Source organism: Alosa sapidissima, chromosome 3, assembly GCF_018492685.1.
Source record: "Alosa sapidissima isolate fAloSap1 chromosome 3, fAloSap1.pri, whole genome shotgun sequence".
In the NCBI taxonomy this organism is placed as follows: Eukaryota; Metazoa; Chordata; class Actinopteri; order Clupeiformes; family Clupeidae; genus Alosa; species Alosa sapidissima.
The window spans coordinates 8,748,969-8,770,801 of NC_055959.1; the positions used below are offsets into that span (position 1 = coordinate 8,748,969).

The 21,833-nt window shown below is 43.1% G+C and overlaps 2 protein-coding genes across 2 annotated transcripts in view; one reads left to right on the forward strand and one right to left on the reverse strand.

Moving 5' to 3' along the window:
- The first annotated feature begins 879 nt into the window (after positions 1 to 879).
- Positions 880 to 4,008, forward strand: b9d1 (B9 protein domain 1). Its single transcript, XM_042086490.1, has 7 exons — positions 880 to 1,133; positions 1,495 to 1,563; positions 1,645 to 1,753; positions 1,882 to 1,978; positions 2,322 to 2,384; positions 2,808 to 2,875; positions 3,623 to 4,008. The coding sequence occupies exons 1-7, from the start codon at positions 1,071 to 1,073 to the stop codon at positions 3,772 to 3,774; spliced, it is 621 nt and encodes a 206-aa protein (XP_041942424.1). The 5' UTR covers positions 880 to 1,070; the 3' UTR covers positions 3,775 to 4,008.
- A 134-nt stretch (positions 4,009 to 4,142) lies between these two features.
- The window catches only part of epn2 (epsin 2), a 30,628-nt gene continuing 12,937 nt past the window's right edge, over positions 4,143 to 21,833 (reverse strand). The window contains 7 exon segments of the mRNA XM_042086484.1: positions 4,143 to 8,076; positions 8,551 to 8,751; positions 9,382 to 9,468; positions 9,991 to 10,155; positions 16,459 to 16,582; positions 17,627 to 17,722; positions 21,110 to 21,222. Of these exon segments, the coding sequence (XP_041942418.1) occupies positions 7,748 to 8,076; positions 8,551 to 8,751; positions 9,382 to 9,468; positions 9,991 to 10,155; positions 16,459 to 16,582; positions 17,627 to 17,722; positions 21,110 to 21,222 (1,115 nt within the window). The 3' untranslated portion in view covers positions 4,143 to 7,747.

Genomic DNA, 21,833 nt, shown 5'->3' on the forward strand with positions numbered 1-21,833 from the left:
CCAGCCCAGTCACTGGCAGAGCACAAGCTGAGGAGCCAGTAGAGGAGGAGGAGGAGAAGGAGGAGGAGGGTGACTGTAGTCACGATATCCCAGAACTTTGACATATGAAAAGAAAAGATGAGGACAAGAAGGGATTTAAGGGTGCATATACAGCTCTGGAAAGAATTATGATGTCATCCTACAGTTTCTGAGTAACATTCGAATGAGTTGACGGTCATGTTCAAAATTAAGAGACCACCGCAAATTTGAATATGACCGTCAACTCATTTGAATGTCACTCAACAACCGTAGGATGACATGACATATATACAGACACACACACACACACACACACACACACACACACATTCACACACACATTCACACACTCTAGGCTGAGGCCTTAATACCATGAAAACCAAGGCAAAGATGGGATTTCAGTTTTGTTTGAGGGATTACAAAATCTTAAGTGTCAATAAACTTTCTTACCATGTCTAAACATGGGTTTTTATATTGAATACTTTTTTCGGTAGCATATTTTTGGACCTCTGCATAAACAGTTGTAACATCAATTCTTTCTGTTTGTAGCTATTTCATGCTATTCTTTCCTCAAGGAATTGTACAGGTCTAAATAACACTTGTATGGCTCTAACCCTAATCCTACAACCAATTACAAACAAGATGATGCTTCAAACAATATACATAACACGATTTTACCTGCAACAGTTGACAAAACAGTAAGGTCAAATAAAAATTATACTACCTAATACCAACAATGGAATTGATCAAAGTATTGGGATGTTGAAGGATTGTGTTGCTTTGTCCATGACAACCACCTAGTGGAGAAGAGAATTACTAATCGCTTTTTTTGTCGAGTATTTTGGCCCTTACGAAGAACCGTATCCCAAGCGTCCTTGGCAGCACAGTCCGTGATGGCAACGAAAGGAAACGTAGCATGTAAAGTTAATCTGTTGGCTTGTTAATTGGCTAACGTTATACCCACTCTTGACAGCAAAAGTATGTTGATGGTTTTAGGATTTCTTTTGTAGTTATAGAAGGACACATTTGACTATTTTCTTGCATCGTTGGAAATGGCATCAAGCAACCCGTCTGTATTTCTTCTAATGATCAACGGGCAAATAGAGGGAGGCAATGTAAGCACTGGCTAATTTATTCAGGTTTGGATAATACGTTAAAGGGCTCTCTGGTTAACGTTTTAAGTGTCCAACTTAATTGCCTTTGTTCATTTTGTGATGTACAACAATGAAAAATGCCCTTGAAAATCACTGTTTTTGGTTGTATTATGTGGCTTGAGTAACGTTAACGTACAACACAAATTTAGCCAACCCGAAGGCTTGCTAATTAACTTGACTGCCTACCTAGCTGCTAACTTCGTTAGTCCTCACAAACTGTAGATTTGCTCATGTAATGCTAGATATCGTAAATTAATTTCGATACAGTAAATAACCCGTTAGCTTTGTTTGTAAGAAACATAACGTTAAAAGTTTTCTTCAGTTTCCAGAGTACGACGACCTGTACTGCAAGTATTGTTTTGTGTATGGACACGACTGGGCTCCCACGTCGGTGAGTTAACGGCTTGTAAATGTGTTATAACGTTAATGCAATTGACTGCTTGATGGATGGAAGGTCACTTCATTCCCGCAGGGTTTGGAGGAGGGCATCTCTCAGATAACATGCAAAAGCAGAGAATCTCATAAGCTGATCTGGAACTTCCCCCTGGATATCACCTTTAAGAGCACCAATCCCTTTGGATGTGAGTTTGATAACACATTATGTTGTAATTAAATATGAAGCACCTACACCTACAATGAAGAGAAATGTACTCACCTTGTCTTTGGTAAAGTGGCCAAATAGTCTCACTTTATTGGTCAATTCTCACAGGGCCACAGATTGTGGTGAGTGTCTATGGTCCCGACGTCTTTGCAAATGATGTTGTCCGAGGTTATGGTGCCACTCACATCCCTTTCACCCCTGGAAAGTAAGTATTTAATATAAATAGTCAACTTCAACAAAAATAAACAAAACAGTAGGCCCTAATTTAAAGGGCAGGTAAAGTCTAAAGCTAATTTCATATAAGGAAAATCTATTTGCTTATTTAACACAATGAGAAAATATAGGTGAATCACCTTAATACATCCCAGGTGCAGGACAAAAAACGGTCAAGAAATACTTTTGTCATACTTGGTTGACCTCAATGCTCCCAAATATCTCATGCTGTAGTTCATGCACGAGACACTTTACTCATTGAGTGACTGCTTTTTGCCCATGATTTAAATTAGGGCCCATGGTCTTGTATAACATGACTCCAATTATTTTCCCAGACACACAAGAACTATACCAATGTTTGTTCCAGAATCCACATCAAGACTTCAAAAGCTTACAAGGTAAAATATTGAATTCTGAAAGATGTATGAAGATATTGGCAATGGCCCTAAAAGTACTCTCTAAACCAACGGCTCCAAAGAAACAATGAAGGAAACTTTTGAAGTACTTTTGACATTAGCGTGAACCATGTTTGGTGGTTACTTTTAACCATTTCGATTGAAGCTTGAGGCAAATAAAACATCTTGTGGAACACATGGATTTCCACTGAATATAAAATCAATGAATCACAAACAAACATCACTAATAGATCACTACATTTTTTTTTTTCAAATAGTTCAGAACCATTTATGGTTTCTTTATATGGAAACAAAAGCCGCAGTATGGATTGTTGTATGTCTGTGGTCTGAGCTGGCTCTCAGAATTCATTTAGGGAAGGAAAGTAACTCCCATACCAAATGGGTTTTTAATGGGTCCTCTTACAGCTGGCTTATGGGAAGACGTCCTGAGTTCACGGACCCAAAAGTGGTAGCTCAAGGAGAAGGAAGAGAAGGTAGGAACTATTTTGATTATTACTTAGACTTACACTATATGGACAAAAGTATTGGGATATTTTGGGCCAGACGCCCTGACTCATGTTGCAAATCGCCTCAGTCACACTGAAGAAGGGCGTCTAGCTCGAAATATCCGTGGAGAGTAAAAAAGTAAAAAAAGAACTGTGAGTGCTATCCATAATTTAGAAAGTTTCTATTGATGCTCAAAAGGATTAAGCCTCCCTGTTGAGATTATACTAAAGTGTTGAATGTGTTAGTCCAGTTATTTATAATGGGCAAATTGCAAAGTCTTTAGTCTAACTAAAGCTAATTTGATAACTAGACAAAATCAGTTTGCTAGTGGGCAAGACATTGATGAGTCGGCTCAATGCGTGTATTTCATGCACGAGAACTTTGTTTGCCGACAAATTTTGCACTTTGCACACCAAAGAAATCAGGGCCCAATGGGTCGGGCCCGGTCTTCAACTCGATCCAGCACCAATAAGATAAACTAATGGAGATTGTGAGCCAGGCCTTCTCGTCCACCTTCCTCAAAAATGCTCTTCTGGATCAATGGTCAAACTTAATTCCCCCAACCACCCCACCCCACATACTCCTTATTACAGGTCATGTTCAATTCCTTGGGAATGGATTTTTTTATTATTATTTCAAAGAATTTCAGTAACAAAAAATAACTGCTTAAATTTACCTTGTAATAAACTGCAACAGACTGTTGGCTCACTCATGAAATCAATGTCTGTATACAGTAACGCGGGTGCGTTCTCAAGGCTTTGTCACGCTTCAGTTCAACATCGTGACCAAGGACCTGAAGAAACTGGGCTATGACACCACCCCCGGATCCTCCGAGGCGCCTCCCATCACAGGCCTGTCTGGAACGGACCAGCCATACACATTGTGATAGCCCTGCCTAACCAAGAGCAGCCTTACTGGCACCAATTACCATATACGCACTAAAAGCTAAGCACCCAGGGAGGCAGCTCCAGTGCATCCACAATGTCTTAAATCAATTCAGCGAATTATAGGAACCGTTTACTGTAGTACATTAACAGTGTTTGTGTTTCACTGAAATTGATGAAGCAGAGTTTTTTTTTTGTATATATTTATATATTAAAATTGTGGTTTGTATTTCTTACTTGTGTAATGTTTGACTTACTAACATATTTATTCTGCATCATTCAATAGCCATGTAACATTTTAGGCTAGTGTCTTTTATGGTCATTATTTGTACTCCTATGTTGGTGATATCAACAGACTTCAAGCCCCGTGTGAGTGATACATTTTATTTTTACCATTGCAGCTACAGGTCCTTGATCGCTTGCTGCGCTTTAGATGGCATTAAAACAAAATCACACCGTCCCATGTGACTTTCCTACAAAAACCATTACACAGAAATAAGGTACAGAACAATATGTTACAATAGAACAAATGATAAATTATATTATACAGTTATAATGCCAACAAGTCGAGCACATATCCATAAAAAAGCAGCCTGCTCCCAGTAATATGAAACAGTTTGGTAAATATACAGACACAGTAACATGGAAGGGGGAAAGAAAAACCAAATAAAATGTGTTTATGCATGTTCACAAGGTTAGTTCACCACAAGAAATGCATAATTAATACACTGTAACAGAAACAGGTGATACACAGGTAGACGTCCAAAACAAGAGGATCCAGGATGAGCAATGCATATTTTTGTTATGGAAATGAGGAAATGCTGCAGAAATCAAAATTTCACACATCACAATGTATTATTGACAGATTTCAATAGTTTCGATGCAGTGCAGTCAGCCAATTTGTTGCGTAGCTCTAGGATGATCCTCCGCAGGGATTAATTTGCTTTGAGGGGAAAGGTGGACATGTGGCTCCAGGAAGTAGAAGTTTTACCACATTTTTGTTCCAACAATTCACTAAACCAGCTGCTTCTAGTTAGCAGAACCCCTCATCCAGCTAGAAAAGCCATTTTTTTGTTAAATCCCCTGTGTTAACAAGCACAAGTAGAACCAATGTATGGTAGGACTTTTACTTTCTGAAGTCAGGATGTCCACCTCTGTTTCTGGGTGTGTTATGCACAACACAGATCAACAGCATTATGTCCGCACAGAGCTTACCTCTCGGCAATCTTCCCCAAGATGCCACAGAACATGCCTTGGTGCATCTTCCACTAGGTCATGATTACACCCAGTATTTTTTGCTAAGCTCTACAAGGGCAGCACTACCACAACGGCTCCTGTAGAGGCCAGTAGCTTACAATTCATGGAAAACAAAAATGTTACCGTTTATAAATTGGCAGTGATTTTCAGAAAAGTCATACGGGCCCATGAACCGTTTTATCTACATAGGAGTTAGAAAATTCTCAGACTACAGCACCTCGTTTAAATAAAATCACAACGGTTCTGACTTTGGTAGCTATTTTTTTTCCCTTACAGATACTTAAGAGACATTGCGAGGGTTGTGCTTGTAAGATTACACTACATAGCCACGAGGTGCCAAACTGACATGGTGCATCGGTAGGTTTTTCCACAGTGGTGTAAAGGTAATTACTTCTCTAAATGCATCATTAACACACCGTAACAGAGAAACGGGGCAAAAAACAAATGTCAGTTATGCTTTAGGGTCAAATAAAAACGTTAAAGATGTGTTTCTTGATGTGAAAAGGGATAGAACCATAAAAACCAAACTGATTTTAAAACATCTGTTCATATGTGACTGAATGAAAAAGTTAAGTCCCTGGGGCCTGCGTCTCCAAAAGGCAATCTAGTGTATGGTGTGACCATCTCACATAGGCTAGTGAGTGTCAAAGCCCTTTGGTATAACTGCACGCGTGTGTGACCCCATGACAGGAGCCTTGGTGACAAAGGTCAATTTCACAGCCACAAAAATTGAAACAGCCTCAGGATAAAGAGTTGGCCCATGAGCAAGTGGTGATATCAAAACATGGGCCACCTCTGCCCATAAAATATCAGTACGGAAATGATAAACAAAAAAAATAAAAAGGGGGGGTGGGGGTAGTTTTAGGAATTACAATTCATGATGGATCAGATGACATAACGGAAAGAGAAAAGCATGATTTAAAAAAAAGAAAGACAAAAAAGACGATGAAATCTATCAACAGAGTCCCCCCACCAACTCTTCATCATACCAATCTTCTTCCTGTAAGCGATTTAAAGAGTCCCAAAGCCCATACACTTAAACATCTGCAAGATGACAATGTCAACTGGTTAAGATATTTCCACCCCAATCAGTTCTTGTCATAATGGCATGAACTAACTAGCGAAATTTATTTAATGTATTTCTTTCTCAAAATACATTTACAGCTACATAAACCGTAGGAGTGGATAGGAGTGATTAGTAGGCTAATAATGTTGAGTAAGATGAATTAGGACCTGATGAAGATATTTTTTAACACATACCAGCTTTTCCCTATTTCCCTTTGTTCCTTCTATGACAACAATATATATTTTTTTCCAGACATATAAATAAAATGAGGATTACTGAAAATAAACCTTTCAGAATGTTTTTGATAACTCACTTGTTACAGTTCACCTTATGAAAAGCTAGGCAGTTGAATACTAAAAATTAGTATTGATTAGCTCTGTCAAACAGTCAACCTTTTTAAGAGAAGAGAAGTAGAAACAAAAGCTGTGCAAAGAGTCGAGCTTTACGATAGCACTGAATCGAAAAGAAACCCACTCACCCCATTCACAATCACTCGGGATTGCAAGCAGTAGCAAAACAGAGGCTTTTTTGTAGAAAAGTAGAGCCATATTGGGGTATGCAAACAGATTCCCTAACATGCATTCAAAAAGGAAAAAAATAGAACTCATTTTAACTTAACTGTGAAGTTCATACCCCAACACTTCGGATATTGGACACCACTTGCTAACTCATGCTAGCGTACACTTCCTCCAAGTCCTCATCAAACCAACACACAGTGTGTGCCGAGGGATTTTTAGTCACGCTTGTTACAAGTGCCACATCCTAACAAAGAAGTTGATCGTTGTTTTCCTCAGGCTAAGGACTAATGGTGAGTCAACAGTCAACAAAACAAAAACTGAAGAGTGTATCAGAAGGGAACGGGTAAATAAATCAGAGCGTGTGCAAAATCCCTGCGTAGAACATTAAAATCAATACCACTGTAAACTGATAGGGTTTCTCTATACGGTGTCTACCTAAGTATCCTGTAAATACACATAGTGTATATGCACTGACGTAGAACATATATAGTTTTGCTTTGATTAAAAAGGGTTAGCTTTAGTGAATACAATGCTTTCATAAGACGATTAAAAACATAACTATTGAATTTCAAAGCCTCTTATACAAAGAAAAAGCCCTCTAGATTTCTTTTGGAGAAGAACAAAACAAAAAGAAAGAAAAACAAAGAAAACAAAATCGGTTCTCCTTTTGAATTCAATGCTGGCTTAACGGAAAGCTGCAGCACACTTCAGAGGGAGAGTGTGAGGGCGGGAGAAATAACACCTACAGATACACAGTTATCATCGACGGTTTGAGAAAATTTAGAAAAGGAAGGGAAAAAAACGAAATTCAAACAAAACAAAAGAAATACCAAATCAATGTATGGTACCTGCTTCTGACAGACAGAAGAGAGCTCCCCTGCCTGTGTAAAAACTGTAAACACCAGTGCTGCTGCTCCAAAAAAAGTCTTCAAATAGCACAATGGTCTGGACTGAGCTGAGGGGGGGGAAGACTGGGGCCAGGGGGATTCGACAGACTATGCTGTCTATACCATATCAGAGGGGGTGGTGGGGGGAGAGTATAAGGGTGGCTTTAGCAGGTTAGGGTTCTCAGGGCTCGGGGGTCATGGTTCAGGGAATGGAGGGGCGCATGTAGAGCTCTTTGTAGAGTGTCTCTCACAACAGGAAGGGGTTGGTGGCGCCGCCTCCAGCCTGGGCGGCCGGCCCGGTGGGCTGCATGCCGCCGCTGATAAGGGGCTGGGGCAGGGACATGGAGGCCGGGATGCCCATGGCGGGCATCATGGGAGCCAGTGGGGCTATGGGCACCATGGAGATGGGGACTGCCGCGGGAGGCATGGAGGAGAGGGGCAGGGGGTCAGCACTCCGCTGGGACAGGCCGCCAAAACCGGGCATGGGGCTGACCCGCATCTGGTTGAGGGTGGGGGGCTGCGGCTGGTTGATCTGGAAAGGGTTCTGGGGTGCAGGAGCAGGGGCCGGGGCTGCACCTACAAGGAGGGAGACAGACAGACAGACAATTACACCTTCTAATAGTCACAGAGAACTAATTTACTGGCTGCTCCATAAATTTGAAAACGTCAGGATCGCATTGTATTGTCTACTGTGAAAACTGTGTGAAGAGTGACACTGATAAAAGTTGGTGTTCCAGAAACCACCACCAACAACAAACACTTCTACGGTGTTTCACTGATCTCGTGTGGACGCAAAACTTTTGAAAAACGATGAGAACGATAATATGGCCGGAGATGGTTTTTACCTTAAATATGCCTATTTGTACCTGGCTTTATGTGTACATGGACAGAGAAAGACAGAGAGAGAGAAAGATACAGGCAGATAGATATCACAGAAAGATACTTTATTGATCCAGTGGGAAATTCAGTCCATTTAAGTCTGGCTACTAATTGGAGGTGTGTTGTGATGGCGATGGCGTCAGAGGCTCACTGCCAGGTGGCTGCACCTACCTGCTGCCAGGAAAGGATTGGGCCCAGGGGCCGGCGGTGGAGGCTTGGTCACCAGAGAGTCCAGGTTGACTAGGGCAGCGTTGGGGCCCAGGAAGGACTCGGGGGTTTTCCTCATGTAGCCCCCGGGCTGCATGTCAAACAGGTCAGGACTGCCAGACATGCTGGTCTGCGAGGGGAGCCCATAGCTGCCTTTGCGGTCGCCTGCCAGGGAAGGGGAAAAAAGAAGGCACCGTTCCAGGTTGGCAAATCAAGCCAAGCAAACACACACACAGGCCAGACACGTTGATCACATCTTACATTTTTAGACACAGCACTAACAACAATACTACAAGTTGTATTACATAGGAGCATAAGCTCCCTGTATAAGGCGCTTTACAAATTGGTAAATGATTTAATCAAAGTCTCAACTCCAACACAACTTGTGTTGAGAAAGTGATTTATTTGAAAAGTATCATTGATATCAGACTAGCAATGATTGGGGCTGATCCTTGCTGTCTGTATTGGCTCATCTTACCAGGCTGTCATTCAGTCTGTGCTGACTCACTCAACACACACACACATTATCATTTGAACCAACAAGAGGAAACAGGGTGGGGGTAGGGGGTAGAGAGCGGGGTGTGAAGGAAGGGAGGAGAGCTGGGGAGAGGAAAGGAGTCAGCCAGGTAGGCATGATGAAATGGGTGAATCACACGAGAGGCGGCTACCCCAGGAGCCAACCTCCACAGGTTGCAGCAATCCCCAGCCAAGGCAGATGGAGGGAGGGAGGGAGAGAGAAGGAGTGTGTGTGTGTGGGGAGATGCAATCTCCAGCCAGGACCGATGAGTGACTCACCAGCTGCTGCCGAGTTGCGGAGACTGTCAAACTCGGACAGGTCTTCTCTGGAAGTACCGTTTGATGTGCTGAACAGGTCGAAGCTTCCTGGAAAGGCAAATAAAAAAATAAAAAAACATTGTCATAATTGGCAGTCATCAGCAGCATATCGGAAACCAAAGCGTTGTGTAGCAGAGTCCATGGCTACAAAACGTTCTGCTGTAAGCAGAAATGACGTCAATGCTGCCAAGTGGTAACGTGATTCATGTCCTATTCTGGACTCAAATTTAATTTCCCATGTAACTCGCGTGTGTCAACCTGAAATGGAATACAAATCCACGCCTAATTTGATTATCTGAGCTGGTCTTTTGAATGTGGCTCCAACTGAACCGTGACAGCTGCAGGATACAAGATTTCCATTCATCACCTTTGGTAATAGCTACAGACTGTCTGTCTGTGTCTCTCTCAGGGGAGGTGATTGCAATTGTAATGTGTGTAGTACACAACAGCACACAGAATTAAATAATTTAAAGGAACACAATAACTCACATCAATATGAGTGTGAGAATATCGGTGTTTATGCATGTGTGTGTGCGTGTGCGTGTGAGAGAGAGAAAGAGATGAGAGAACCTGTTGCAGAAGCTTTGGGGACAGTGGACCAGGGATCAGCTGCAGGGGCAGCAGTTGGCCCCCAGGGGTCAGCATTCTTCATTGGGGTGACTGAGGCCGAGGCCCCGGTCCCGGGCCCAGAAAGGCTCCATGGGTCCACAGGGGGAGCTGGATTAGGGGCAGCACCTGGAGAGATGGAGAAGAAAAAAAGATGAGAAGAGATGAAGGGAGACACAGAGAGGGAAGGAGAGAGAGAGAGAGAGAGAGAGAGAGAGAGAGAGAGAGAGAGAGAGAGAGAGGAAAATTGAAGAGGAGGTCAGAAAGCAGGACAAAAACAAATCTTAATATCAGTGGCGCCACACAGAACTGTTTATGTTCAGATAATGGCCCAAACCTTTTGTTCGCTCAACTGATTGTGTTTGCCTGTGACATGTTTTTTTCACGCTGCTGCAAGCGTGGCAATTGGATCAATGGGTTGTAATGGGACGCATCTGGCAGCTGGCTACTGAACCCTAGTGGCCCTTTATTCACAGTGGTAACGAAAACGACACTTTGGCGACCTCCACCAGCTCGCCACCCATTGCCATCTGCTGATAGGACCACACTACGCCACACAGGGGCACTCTTTCCACAGCTTCCACTCCGTTAGCTGTAGCACAGCTGAGCGGCGGGCAAAGTGGCACCAGTTGTCCGCTAATCTGGGAATGCCTTCAGGACCAGGCATAGACGCCACGCCTGCCTACTTCACACAAGCAGTCATGGAATAATGACTGAACTGGTTCGTACATTTTCTGATACCAGTGAGAGTAGATGCCACACAGAGGGTCAGTGGTGGCCCTTGTGGTTGCGGTGCCCCCTTGCCCGTCTGTCTGATGAGGCCTTTTTTGAGAGAGGCAGGCAGGGGGTCGCTTTTGAGGTGACGCACGAGAGGGACAGTGGCGGGGGCCCCACAGCGGGCGGACGTTCCACCTGCAGATCTGCATACTGAGCCTCTTTTGTTTGTGGCCCGCGCTGGAATGTGCCTCCACCGGCCCGGCCACATTTCTCTGACACACACACACACACAGTCTCACCTCCACAGAATGGTGAAGGAGAGAAGGAAAGGGACGCTATACAGGACGAAAGAGATAAACAAGAGAGAAATAGAATATACATACAAATATACAATGTATGCAGCAAGAGATACTGACAGAGAAAGAGAGAGAGAAAGCGAGAAAGAGAGCCAGCAACAGATGAAGAGAGACACGAGAGCAAAGGACAGACAAATTGACAGATAGATGGGCCAAGGGAGGAGCAGTGAAGAGATCGCGAGGAAGAAGGGCAAAGAAAGAGAGAGAGAGAGAGAGAGAGAGAGAGAGAGAGAGAGAGAGAGAGAGAGAGAGAGAGAGAGAGAGAGAGAGAGAGAGAGAGAGAGGACAGAGAAAGAGACAGACAGTGCCTGTGCTGGCCTGGATGACCGCCATCAGTATCTGCTAGAACACCCTGTTCAAAAACACCAACACAGACAGACAGACTCACACACACACACAGGCAGGCAAGAGGCTAGCCCGTCCCCACACAGTGGCAGACAGACAGACTGGCTCATCCATAACCCTCATCCTCTGAGCAAGACAACAAAGGCTGTTCACTGTATATGGATTACATCCAGTCCTTAGCTAAAAGGCCTTTCTCAATGGAAGTCTCCACCGAAGGTCCCTTCTAGTCCTGGCCTTGGCTTATTCCACATATCTCAGAATGGCCCCACGAGTTTCAAACACACACCTGCAGAAGAACTTTATTTAGCAGAAAAGCCAGCACTTGAACATCTTGACGTGGGTCCCCCTGAGCAGAAGGGTAGGAGGTTACAGGGCTTAAAGCAAAGCAGTGAACATTCCTGTGCCTGAAACCATCAGACATTTATGAGGACGTCATATACAGTATCTCACAAAAGTGAGTACACCCCTCACATTTCTGCAAATATTTAATTATATCTTTTCATGGGACAACACGGAAGAAATGACACTTTGATATAATGTAAAGTAGTGAGTGTACAGCTTGTATAACTGTAGATTTGCTGTCCCCTCAAAATAGCTCAACACACAGGCATTAATGTCTAAACCGCTGGCAACAAAAGTGAGCACACCCCTAAGTGAAAATGTCCAAATTGTGCACAATTAGCCATTTTCCCTCCCCGGTGTCATGTAATTCCTCCTGTTTGTCTGTCAGCAGGATTAAGCAAAAACTATACGGCAGATTTTTAGGAAACTTGGTGGTGTTGCATGGGCCAAGGAACCCATTACATTTTTGGAGTGGATCTGTTTCGCTTGCTTTAATACTGAGATATATACAAAAACATATTGGCATACTGGCTCTGTGCTCCCCCCCAAGGGCCCTTCTAGTTAGTCCCAATAATAACCAGACTTTTTGTACTAGTCAAATTAAGCAGCAGGGCAGATCAGTCCTACAATGGCTGGATATCACACACTAAAGGCAACGATAAGCTTATTAACTAGATGTACCGCATAGCGGTACAAAATATGACCGCCGCTCAGTCCTGTACATCCGTTCCGCGAAAATAAATCACACTTCAATTTGTCTCCATATTTTACTCCATCCCCCACTCTTGAAACTTTTGTGTATGCTTGTTTGGCATGCCTGAGTGTGTGTGTGCGGCTGCACAGAAAGTACCCTACTGGTGCTGAAAAGGTGAATAGATTGTAGAATAGCCAAAGAAGATGTAGAATTGTTATAAAACCTTTAAAATCTCTAAACAATCACAAGTAGGGCAGTTCATCACAGTTCATCCATTGCAACTGGATTGATGAAAGGTCACTTACACCTGTAGGCTACATTGTATTTGGGAAAAGCAAAAGGTATCAGCATAATGTTATTTATTTATTTATTTATTTATTTTTTATGTATTTTTAAACAAAAACATCTCTGTCAGTTCCATGCCGTTTTCAACAGCTATCAAAAACAAAGGTCATTTTTGGATGGATGGATTTTTTGTGAATGTTTCTTCTTCTACATAAGATTTTAGTCATCTTTAGTTCATGTAATACTTTATTGTCAATGCACAAATTAAGTAACAGTAGTCTGAAACGTTATTGTTAATGCACAAATTAAGTAACAGTAGCCTAGTCTGAAACGAAATGCTGTTTTACATCTAACCAGTGGTGCAAATAACTGACATGTCCAAATGGGCCTTGATGAAATGCGTCGCTAGACTGTTCATACACATTTTAACGGGCCAAAGTTGAAGAGCTTTTGTCCGTTATTGTTAGTGCAAATATAGGCTGATTCATGTTCCCTTGCATTGTTTAACTGAGGTCCATGGCTAGTCTGGCTTTCATCAGACCAAGCTCAATCTTTTAAGAAATCAAAAAATAAATAGCGGGCAGATCAGGCTGGGTTCACCCAGCCTAGTCCATAGGCACCCGATATTGTTTAATTTTCCGATTGAGATATACACGCTCTGGCTATTCTAAATGCAAAAATGCATCAGGGAGTTATGAAAAAACGGTAACTAACAAACTAGATCCTAATAGAAAGCTGTTAGCTTCCCTAAGCTACAGGTAGGATTATAAGGTAGGCCTATTTACAACATAAATTGTCAATAGGCTATGCTGGCGACACAAATAAAATCTCCTTTGGAAACCAATGGCTTACGCCTTACAGTATCAAGCGGACTTAAACTGTCATATCGTGGCGAAAAGTTGTAATAACATTCACGCAGCTCCATGAGTCAAGGAAAGCGCGAATGAAGTAGCCACTTCTAAATGGGACCCACTAAACAGTAGCTTAAGGTGTTTTGCTAAAGCAGCCATAATGAAATGAAGGTGTCATTGTTTGGATACTTCACACACACGTGCTTTTTAATTTCACAGACTACAACTACCAAGCTGTAATCAAAGCACATCGATTCCCCTCTCACACCCTGCACGCACTTAAAACAAAATAAACAGGCGTCTCAGTCTCACGCATGTATAGGCAAAACTGTATCAGACCGGTGTAACGTTGGTAAATCTTCCATTGCACAGAATGATTTTGTAGCACGTGCAATAAATGACAGTCGAAAGATACAAACAGTGCTGCTATACATTTGCTTGGTATAACCGCATTTATAGTTTTCTACAAATGCAATAAATCAAATGCCTCCATCACTCAACCAACGCTAACGGTAACATTACCTAGGTCCTTATTGATATTACAAGATTAACGTACCTGCAGTAAAAACCAAGCATGTCCGATAAACATCCTCAGATTTATTTCGGCTTCAAGAAGAAATGGGAATTACACTTCATGTGAACATCGTCCTATCCTTATTAGATGTTCGCTGCGGTAAATTACAGTCCTTGTATGAAGCGTCCATTGTTTTTTCCAACCCACTTTTAACTTCCAACAAAATTACGTCTCACTGCAACGATGCGCCATCTAGTGGACAAACGACTACTTCTCGCCAATACTGAAAATGCAGCCATGATGATGATGATTATTTATTTTGGCTTTCTTTTAATCCTACTGATTTTCATTTTTTACCGGGGGAGGGGGGGAATCACAAATGAGTGATTATGAGCCAGGTTGATGTGGGCCCTTGAGACCAACATACCATAAAAGATTCACAGAGAACTGTGTCTGCCCTACCCTCCTTTCGGGGGGTCCAGTCCAGCGGGGGGGCTGCAGATGAAAACGAAAAATGACGGTTCCATGCTATCCATGTGGGGGGTACATGCCCACCAAGTTTTGTGTACCCCGGTCTTTCAGTGTCCCGGGAATCCTTGTTGGTGTACGTCACTAAATGTACACATAAATTATTTTATTGTAAGGCCCCCCATGAACGAAAGTACACAAAACTTGGCATGCATTCAGAGGGTGTCATAATGATCCTACACTTTTAATTTCGTGCAGTTTTGACCTTGTCAGCCAGAGATATTGAGATGAAAACACCTAATTTTTTGCTTTTTAATTTTTAACTAGGTGGCGCTATACATGAAATAAGTGGTAATGGGATGGGTTGACATGCCCCCTTAAGACCAACATACAAAAAAAAGGTGGACCTCCTAGGCCCTACGGTTCTCGAGATATTCACAGAAAACGGTCTCCGGCCACCTACAGGCCAGTTGGTGTATAGTAACATAAATTAATTTATTGTGTGGCCCCCCATGAACGGAATTCCACAAAACTTGGCGTGCATACAGAGGGTGTCATAATGATCCTACACTTCCAATTTCGTGCAGTTTTGACTATGTTAGGTCACAGATACCTTCAATTACACCACCTCATTTTTACTTTTTTGTGTTTAACTAGGTGGCGCTATACATGAAATGAGTGGTTATGGAATGGGTTGACATGGCCCCTTGAGATCAACATACAAAAAAAAAAATGGTCCTCCTAAACCCTACGGTTTTCGAGATATTCACAGAAAACTGTGTCTGCCCTACCCTCCTTTCGGGGGGTCCAATTCAGCGGGGGGGCTACAGATCAAAACGAAAAACGATGGTTCCATGCTATCCATGTGGGGTTACATGTCCACCAAGTTTCGTGTACCCCGGTCTTTCAGTGTCCCGGGAATCATTGACGGAAATTTGGGCATGCGAAAAAGAAAAAAAGAAGAAGAAAAAAAAATTCTGACTAAACCTATATGACCGCCGCTTCGCTGCGCGGCGGTCATAATAATAAGGATCTATTACACAAATTTAAGGAGCATTTTAAAAGGAATGTTTGCGAATCTTGGACGTGACATCTGTGCTTCACACACACACACACACACCTCTTCCTTCAGACCACACACACTTATCACTGCGCTATTCTTAGCCTCTCCTCAGATCATAACAGAAGACATCACACAGTGCAGGGTCTGAGTGTGTGTACTCGGCCTGATGCATTTACATGCGTCTGAACATAAACTACTTGGGCTGTGACACAATCATGTCTGTGTGTGTGTACATTTGTCATCGATTGTATATGACCACAACTAAGAACAAGTTCATCAAGAAATTGTGTGTGTGCGTATGTTTGTTTACAGCTACGTGTGTGGAAAGAAGCCTCCAATTCTGAAAAGTCTGTGTATGTGACTTATGATTGGGAATTAGTGTGTGATACCTGTTCATTTATGATAAATATGGTTGTGTTTATTTGAAATGTACGTTGTGTGTGTATGTGTGTTATTGAGAAGTAGGTGCGTAGGACTGCTCTTGCCTACTTGTGCCTACTGGTGGTCTGTGTGTGCCGGAGCTTATGCGAGCATAAGTCTGCTGTCTGGAATTTCTCTGTGCCGTGCACACCATTTGGGTATTTATCAACGTGTGTCCTGTGTTTATGTGTGCCAATGTGTGTGTATATGCATGTCAGTTTCTGTGTGTGTGTGTGTATCAGCTTGTGCATAAGTGTATGTGTGTTATCAGTTTGTGTGTGTGTGTGATCGTCAGTTTGTATATGTGTGTGTGTGTGTGTGTGTGTGTGTGCGCGCGCATGTCAATCTGTGTGTGTGTGTGTATTGCAAATCTTTACCGTATGCCTGCCAGGGGTCTGGTGCTGCAGCTGCTCCTGTTGGTGGTGGTCCCCAGGGGTCAGCTGCCTGATCGGCAGACCCCTCGGGCAAAGGGGCCATCAGATCCATCAGAGACGACTGAGGCTGTGGAGGACACACATGCGGACATACACACACACAGAGAGAAAATGAGTGTGTGAGTAAACACGCACACACGCTCTTAATACTACTCTCTAAACTCCCAGGCACATATTTGCAGTGAACTTTCTGTCTTGAGTAAATCACATGTATCAGCTAAGCGCTTATCGTCTGGCAGATGCTTTCAATTGGGCAATATTTTACTCTTTCTTGCCAACCCCTTTATAGGATCATTTCATTTTCTATCTAAAGACATCTGCAGCCCAGTGAGTACATGTATATTACATTACTGCGTTCCTATTATTTCTCCTCCTGCTGTTTGGGGGGGAAATTAATGACCTCCGCGTTGCCAGCACTTGACTTAAGGCAACAGAGCTGTGTGAGGGTTTTTTTGTGCGCTGCTGTGTGCTACCGCCGTGATCAGAATCAATCATGTCTTGGTGCCCCAAGGGCTGCACTTGTGTACGACCGCTTGATCAAATAACTCCGTAAGCAAACTGCTGTTGTGGTTTTTTTTGCTCTGGGTAGTGGGCAAAGGGAAACGGCACTCGCATATCAACATCCAGCTAAACGATGTCGTCTCTTTGCCAGCGATGGCCTGAATTAGGAGAAACTGTGTTACCATTACAAAAACAAGTTGGCTGTGGCCAAGCCATCAGGGATATGGAGAATGGTGGACGCAGAATAATTAAAATTCCACACAGCTTAAGCCAAGGCAACGGCCAACAGCCGAGTTGTGCAGTCAAGTAAGGGACAGCAATCGCTTCACAATACTGGACAGTTCTAAAATTCTGGGAGAATCAGAATCCATACAAATTCCCCTACAGTATCAAAGTTAAGGTAAAGGGTGCACTTGTTTCCAAGTGTGAATCATTACCATTGTTGATCTACATATTATATTGTTGATCTACATGTTATGTGTGTTTGTTTAAAGGTACATTTTTAATCAAACTGATCTAATTGAAGTCTGTATTAGCTTGTGTAGTGATCTATGTGAGAGTCTGTTTATGGAGGAGGGTGCATGTATGTGCATTTATGATGACTACATACCTCTTTCTTTTTCTTAGTCACTTTGACTGAGTTTTTCTTGCTCTCCTCCAATGCCATCGCCAGCCTCAAGTCATCCCCGCGTCGCATTCGCTCCTCCTGAACACACACACACACACACACACACACACACACAATTAGCTCTTATTCAATTCAAGACTGTTAGGGGGATTGAGCACATGATACAGTAGACAGACCACAAGCAAAATAGACAGACCTCAATCAAACGTATTTGACTGATTTGTCAAGTCAAACCTAGAGCAAACCTACAGCAAAGTAGGTTTGGACCTAATATATTTCATAAGGACCTAATATATTTCACTGTAATAACCAGGTAAATTAGCAATGAGATGAGGTAAAAACAGCTATTAAAAATATGAACTAAAGCTCGTTAGGGTAAATAATAACTATAAGAACTTTATAATAAAGTTTATTTCTGATTAGTCAGCTGTTGTACCTGTAAGACCTCATTCCACTGGGAGGCATAAAACTGCCCAGCCTGTCCCTTCCACGATAAACCTGTTTATATGCATCTGATGCAACCACCCAATAGGTCAACTATGAGGAAAGGCTACAATATCAAAGCTGTTCAGTTCCAACTGCCACAGGCTTTATCAACAGTGCATGTTTATTTTCTATCAACCACAATCAATTATGGGCAAGCCAAGTCACTTTGACGGGTATGCTGCAGGGGGGGGGGGCTGGGGGCGAGCACCATGCAGGCATTTTTGGTGGGTCATCTCGAGCGCTCGCTCAATTTGTCAGAACGCCAGGCCCTGGCATCCCCTTTCCCCTCTGTCCACTCCAGATGGGGCACACAAAGCCTGCCATTCACAGTGGCCCAGAACGAGGAGAAGAAAAGGAACAGAGGGAGGGAGAGAGAGGGAGGGAGAGGGAGAGAGAGAGAGAGAGAGAGAGAGAGAGAGAAAGAAAGAAAGAAAGAAAGAGAAAGAAAGAGTAGACAGGAGGAGCAGGCAGAAGGGAGAGAAACGACTACAGAGGCTTATCTGTAATTTAGCTCCAATCTCAGTTTCTTGTTTTTCTTTAGTGTTTCTCTTTCTTTTCTTACTGTGGATGGGATGGGGGCTTGATGTCTACGACACCAGCCAGCCTCTGTTAAGCTTTTCTTTGACCACTGGTGCACTTTCAAGGAACATTGGTCACTAATTTGTACACGCACACACAAAACATAGGTATGTAAATAGCTAAAGCCCACTTGGTGCGATATGAGTTGCAAGCAGCTTTTACATTCACTGAAGGGGGTCATCTGCAGGTTCCTCTAACATAAACACGCACACGTGCACACAGAAAAAAACAGCCCAAACTGGAACAGGGCTTCCCAGACAGAGGAAGTAGCTTTGATAGGCCATAATGAGTTTCATTCAGAATGGTGGAGGGGTGGAAGTGGGAGTAAGAGAGATGGTTTCTGAGAGGGCGGACATGAAACGAGGACAAACCAGAGTCATGCTGGGAAGGGCAGGAGGAGGAGGAGGAGGAGGAAGGGGGGAGAGCCGTGATTGGTGACTGGGGCTACAGATGACCCAGGAACCCTGGGACAGATTGGGTTGGAGGCTGCTGAAGGCACTCTCGTTTGATGTGACCCGCTCATCTGAATTCATGCAAAGCCAACGAGGGGGCCACGGAAAAGGGACTGGTTGCAGGAAGACTCCTTGGCTGATGAGTTTATAGTAGAGATAAGCGTAGTTAACTAGTTAGTTAGTAGTTAACTATAAGAGAAGTTTCCACCAAGATTAGGAGACCTTAGAGGGGACTCCACAGAATGTGGATGGTATTAACCCCAATTCTTCAAATAAAAAAAAGCACCTAGGATAGAAAAAAAAGCAAACAGGATAAAATCAGACCAATGATTTCAAAGGTGTACTGGGATTCTGATTTGTTCCTGTCACGGGTAAAGCAACGCAGAATGGGTTTGACCCAGAGGAACCTCAGTAGATCTAAAGCACATTGTTTGTGACCTGAATGGTGCCCCAGTCAGAAAGACCATAAAAAAGGGAAAATCGGGGTTAAGCACCACTCACACATAAAGACCAGAGACTTTGTAATGTTAATGTAATTAAACAATTACCAGTAGAATAAACACTGGTGACACAAAACCAGAGGAGGAGAGAACCGACCTCTACCAAACCAGGCTCAAGGTAATCCAGGTGTAAAAAGGGGGGTTGAATCTTTAGGAACTTTGAGCAAAAGAGGCCTGTGCCAGAGGTCCCTGGGGCGGCAGAGGTCTGGGCTGCAAAAGACAGCAGGAACCCCCTATGACGTGCCTCACTTTTTACACAATAACCAGCAGGGCCTGCCTCCTATTTCCATTTGGAAATCCAATCCAGATGTCCAGATGCAGGCATGCAGTGAGGCAGGCAGGCAGGCGTGTTAACACACAGAGACACTCAAAAGACTCAACAACAATTCCGATAATATATGCCATACTTCATACACTACATAATAAACCCTACGAAAGATATACAAACCTATACTAACACAAACCTTATGTAAAGTTAATATAAACACAGCATGTAAGACACGCAACACGACAATTCAGCCTGACATGTGCCCATGCAAGCCCACGTGACTATAGACACAGGCCACTGGCAAAATATCAGTCCCTACAGGGAAACCACAGGGAAACCAGACATCACCACGCCAGCACACCCAGGTGAGTCAGTCCGTCCTTCAGTTCGCCCGCTAGCCAGCTCTCCTCATTTCCTTCTTGCTTCTTCCAGCCTCCCCACTGAAGCCCCTCCAGTCTAATTTGTACTCTTGTTTAACACTAGCCTTATTCCTGTCTGCTTTCACTGGAGGGGAGTGTGTGTGTGCGTGGTGGTCGGCAGATCCTCTAATCTGTAATCAAGGAGCATAAACATACAGATGGGCGGGAGTATTGCCGGGTTTTAGGGAAAAAAACAAGTAGTGGGGCCCCATCTCTGCAAAGGCACTCCAGAACATTCCAGCAACGCATGGAGCTCAGGTGAGATAAGGTAGGCCTACAAAGCTGAACTCCGCTGGGGAGAAGCTTGCATATTTGAGGGCAGAGTGTACAAGACATCTGAACCCAGTGGGCGATAAACAACATCACACCAACCATTTTTATTTGTAGTCCACCTCAACTTTTTAAGGATGCCATTTCAGAACATTGTTACTTGTTCTGTCTTGAAGGCCATAACGTTACCAAATATTCACAGGGGGTTGCAGACAGTAGCCCACATACATGAGGAGGGTTGCCTACAGTTAGGTTGTAGCTCATGTTATCTGATCCACAAATGGAAAGCTTGATCATCTCGCTGATGCTGATGACATGCAGGTAGACATCATAACATTTTGTGAAAACATTATTTAAAGCGTGCTAGATCACAGGTGAAGATGATTGGCAGTCACATCTGAGTAGAGTATGTAGGTGTGTGTTTGGGAGTGGCCTGATTTGGAGTAGGTGTGTGTAAAAAGGTACACAGGTCAGGAGTGCATATCTGTTACCTGTTCTGCTGCCTCTCGGCTCATGGCCAGGGCCAACTGCAGCTGGAGTTCCTCCTCTCCACTTGTCTGGGGCCGTGCCTGTTCCAGCTCCGAGCCTGCATTAGGGGACGTAGCTGAAACACACACACAAACACACTATTATTATCTGTTGTGACTCAACACACACACACCCTCAAACACATCAAGCATACGTACACAATATCTGTTCCAATGTCTTTTATTTTTATACATATGATTTGTGTGTGTATCAACACCTACACTTCACAAATAAGCACATACAAATCATTCATCTACAACCTCCTCCTGATTCATTCCCATCGTCTCCTTTCCCAGTTATCATAGGGTCCTATAAAAATCTGTTTTATTATTTTCCAAATTCCGTTTTATTTTTTCTCAAATTCCATTTTCGGATTTATTTTAGTATTTTTTTTTTTTTTTTTTACTTCTAAGCAGTCTTCACCTATAAATACTCAATGACAGACACAATTCAGCTTTTTAAATATTCAGCAGGTGGGTTTGCGCGTCTGCTTGAGGCTGCTGACATTTGCGTCTGGGAATGTGACTGCTTGCAATGTTTCAAGAAACTGACATACTGTAGCGGTATGTCAGCTTCTGCACACATTGCAACAATCCACAAACTCACGTCTTGCATCTACTGATTTTGTCATTGCCTTGGCTGGAGGGATTTGCCCGCAATGGATTTAGCTTTGTTCTTAAGTTGCCC

Coding starts and splice junctions, on each gene's coding strand:
- b9d1 (XM_042086490.1), top strand. CDS start 1,071: ATGGCATCAAGCAACCCGTCTGTATTTCTTCTAATGATCAACGGGCAA. Junction 1,754..1,881: donor GAGCACCAATCCCTTTGGAT/GTGAGTTTGATA, acceptor CAATTCTCACAG/GGCCACAGATTGTGGTGAGT. Junction 2,876..3,622: donor TCAAGGAGAAGGAAGAGAAG/GTAGGAACTATT, acceptor GTCTGTATACAG/TAACGCGGGTGCGTTCTCAA.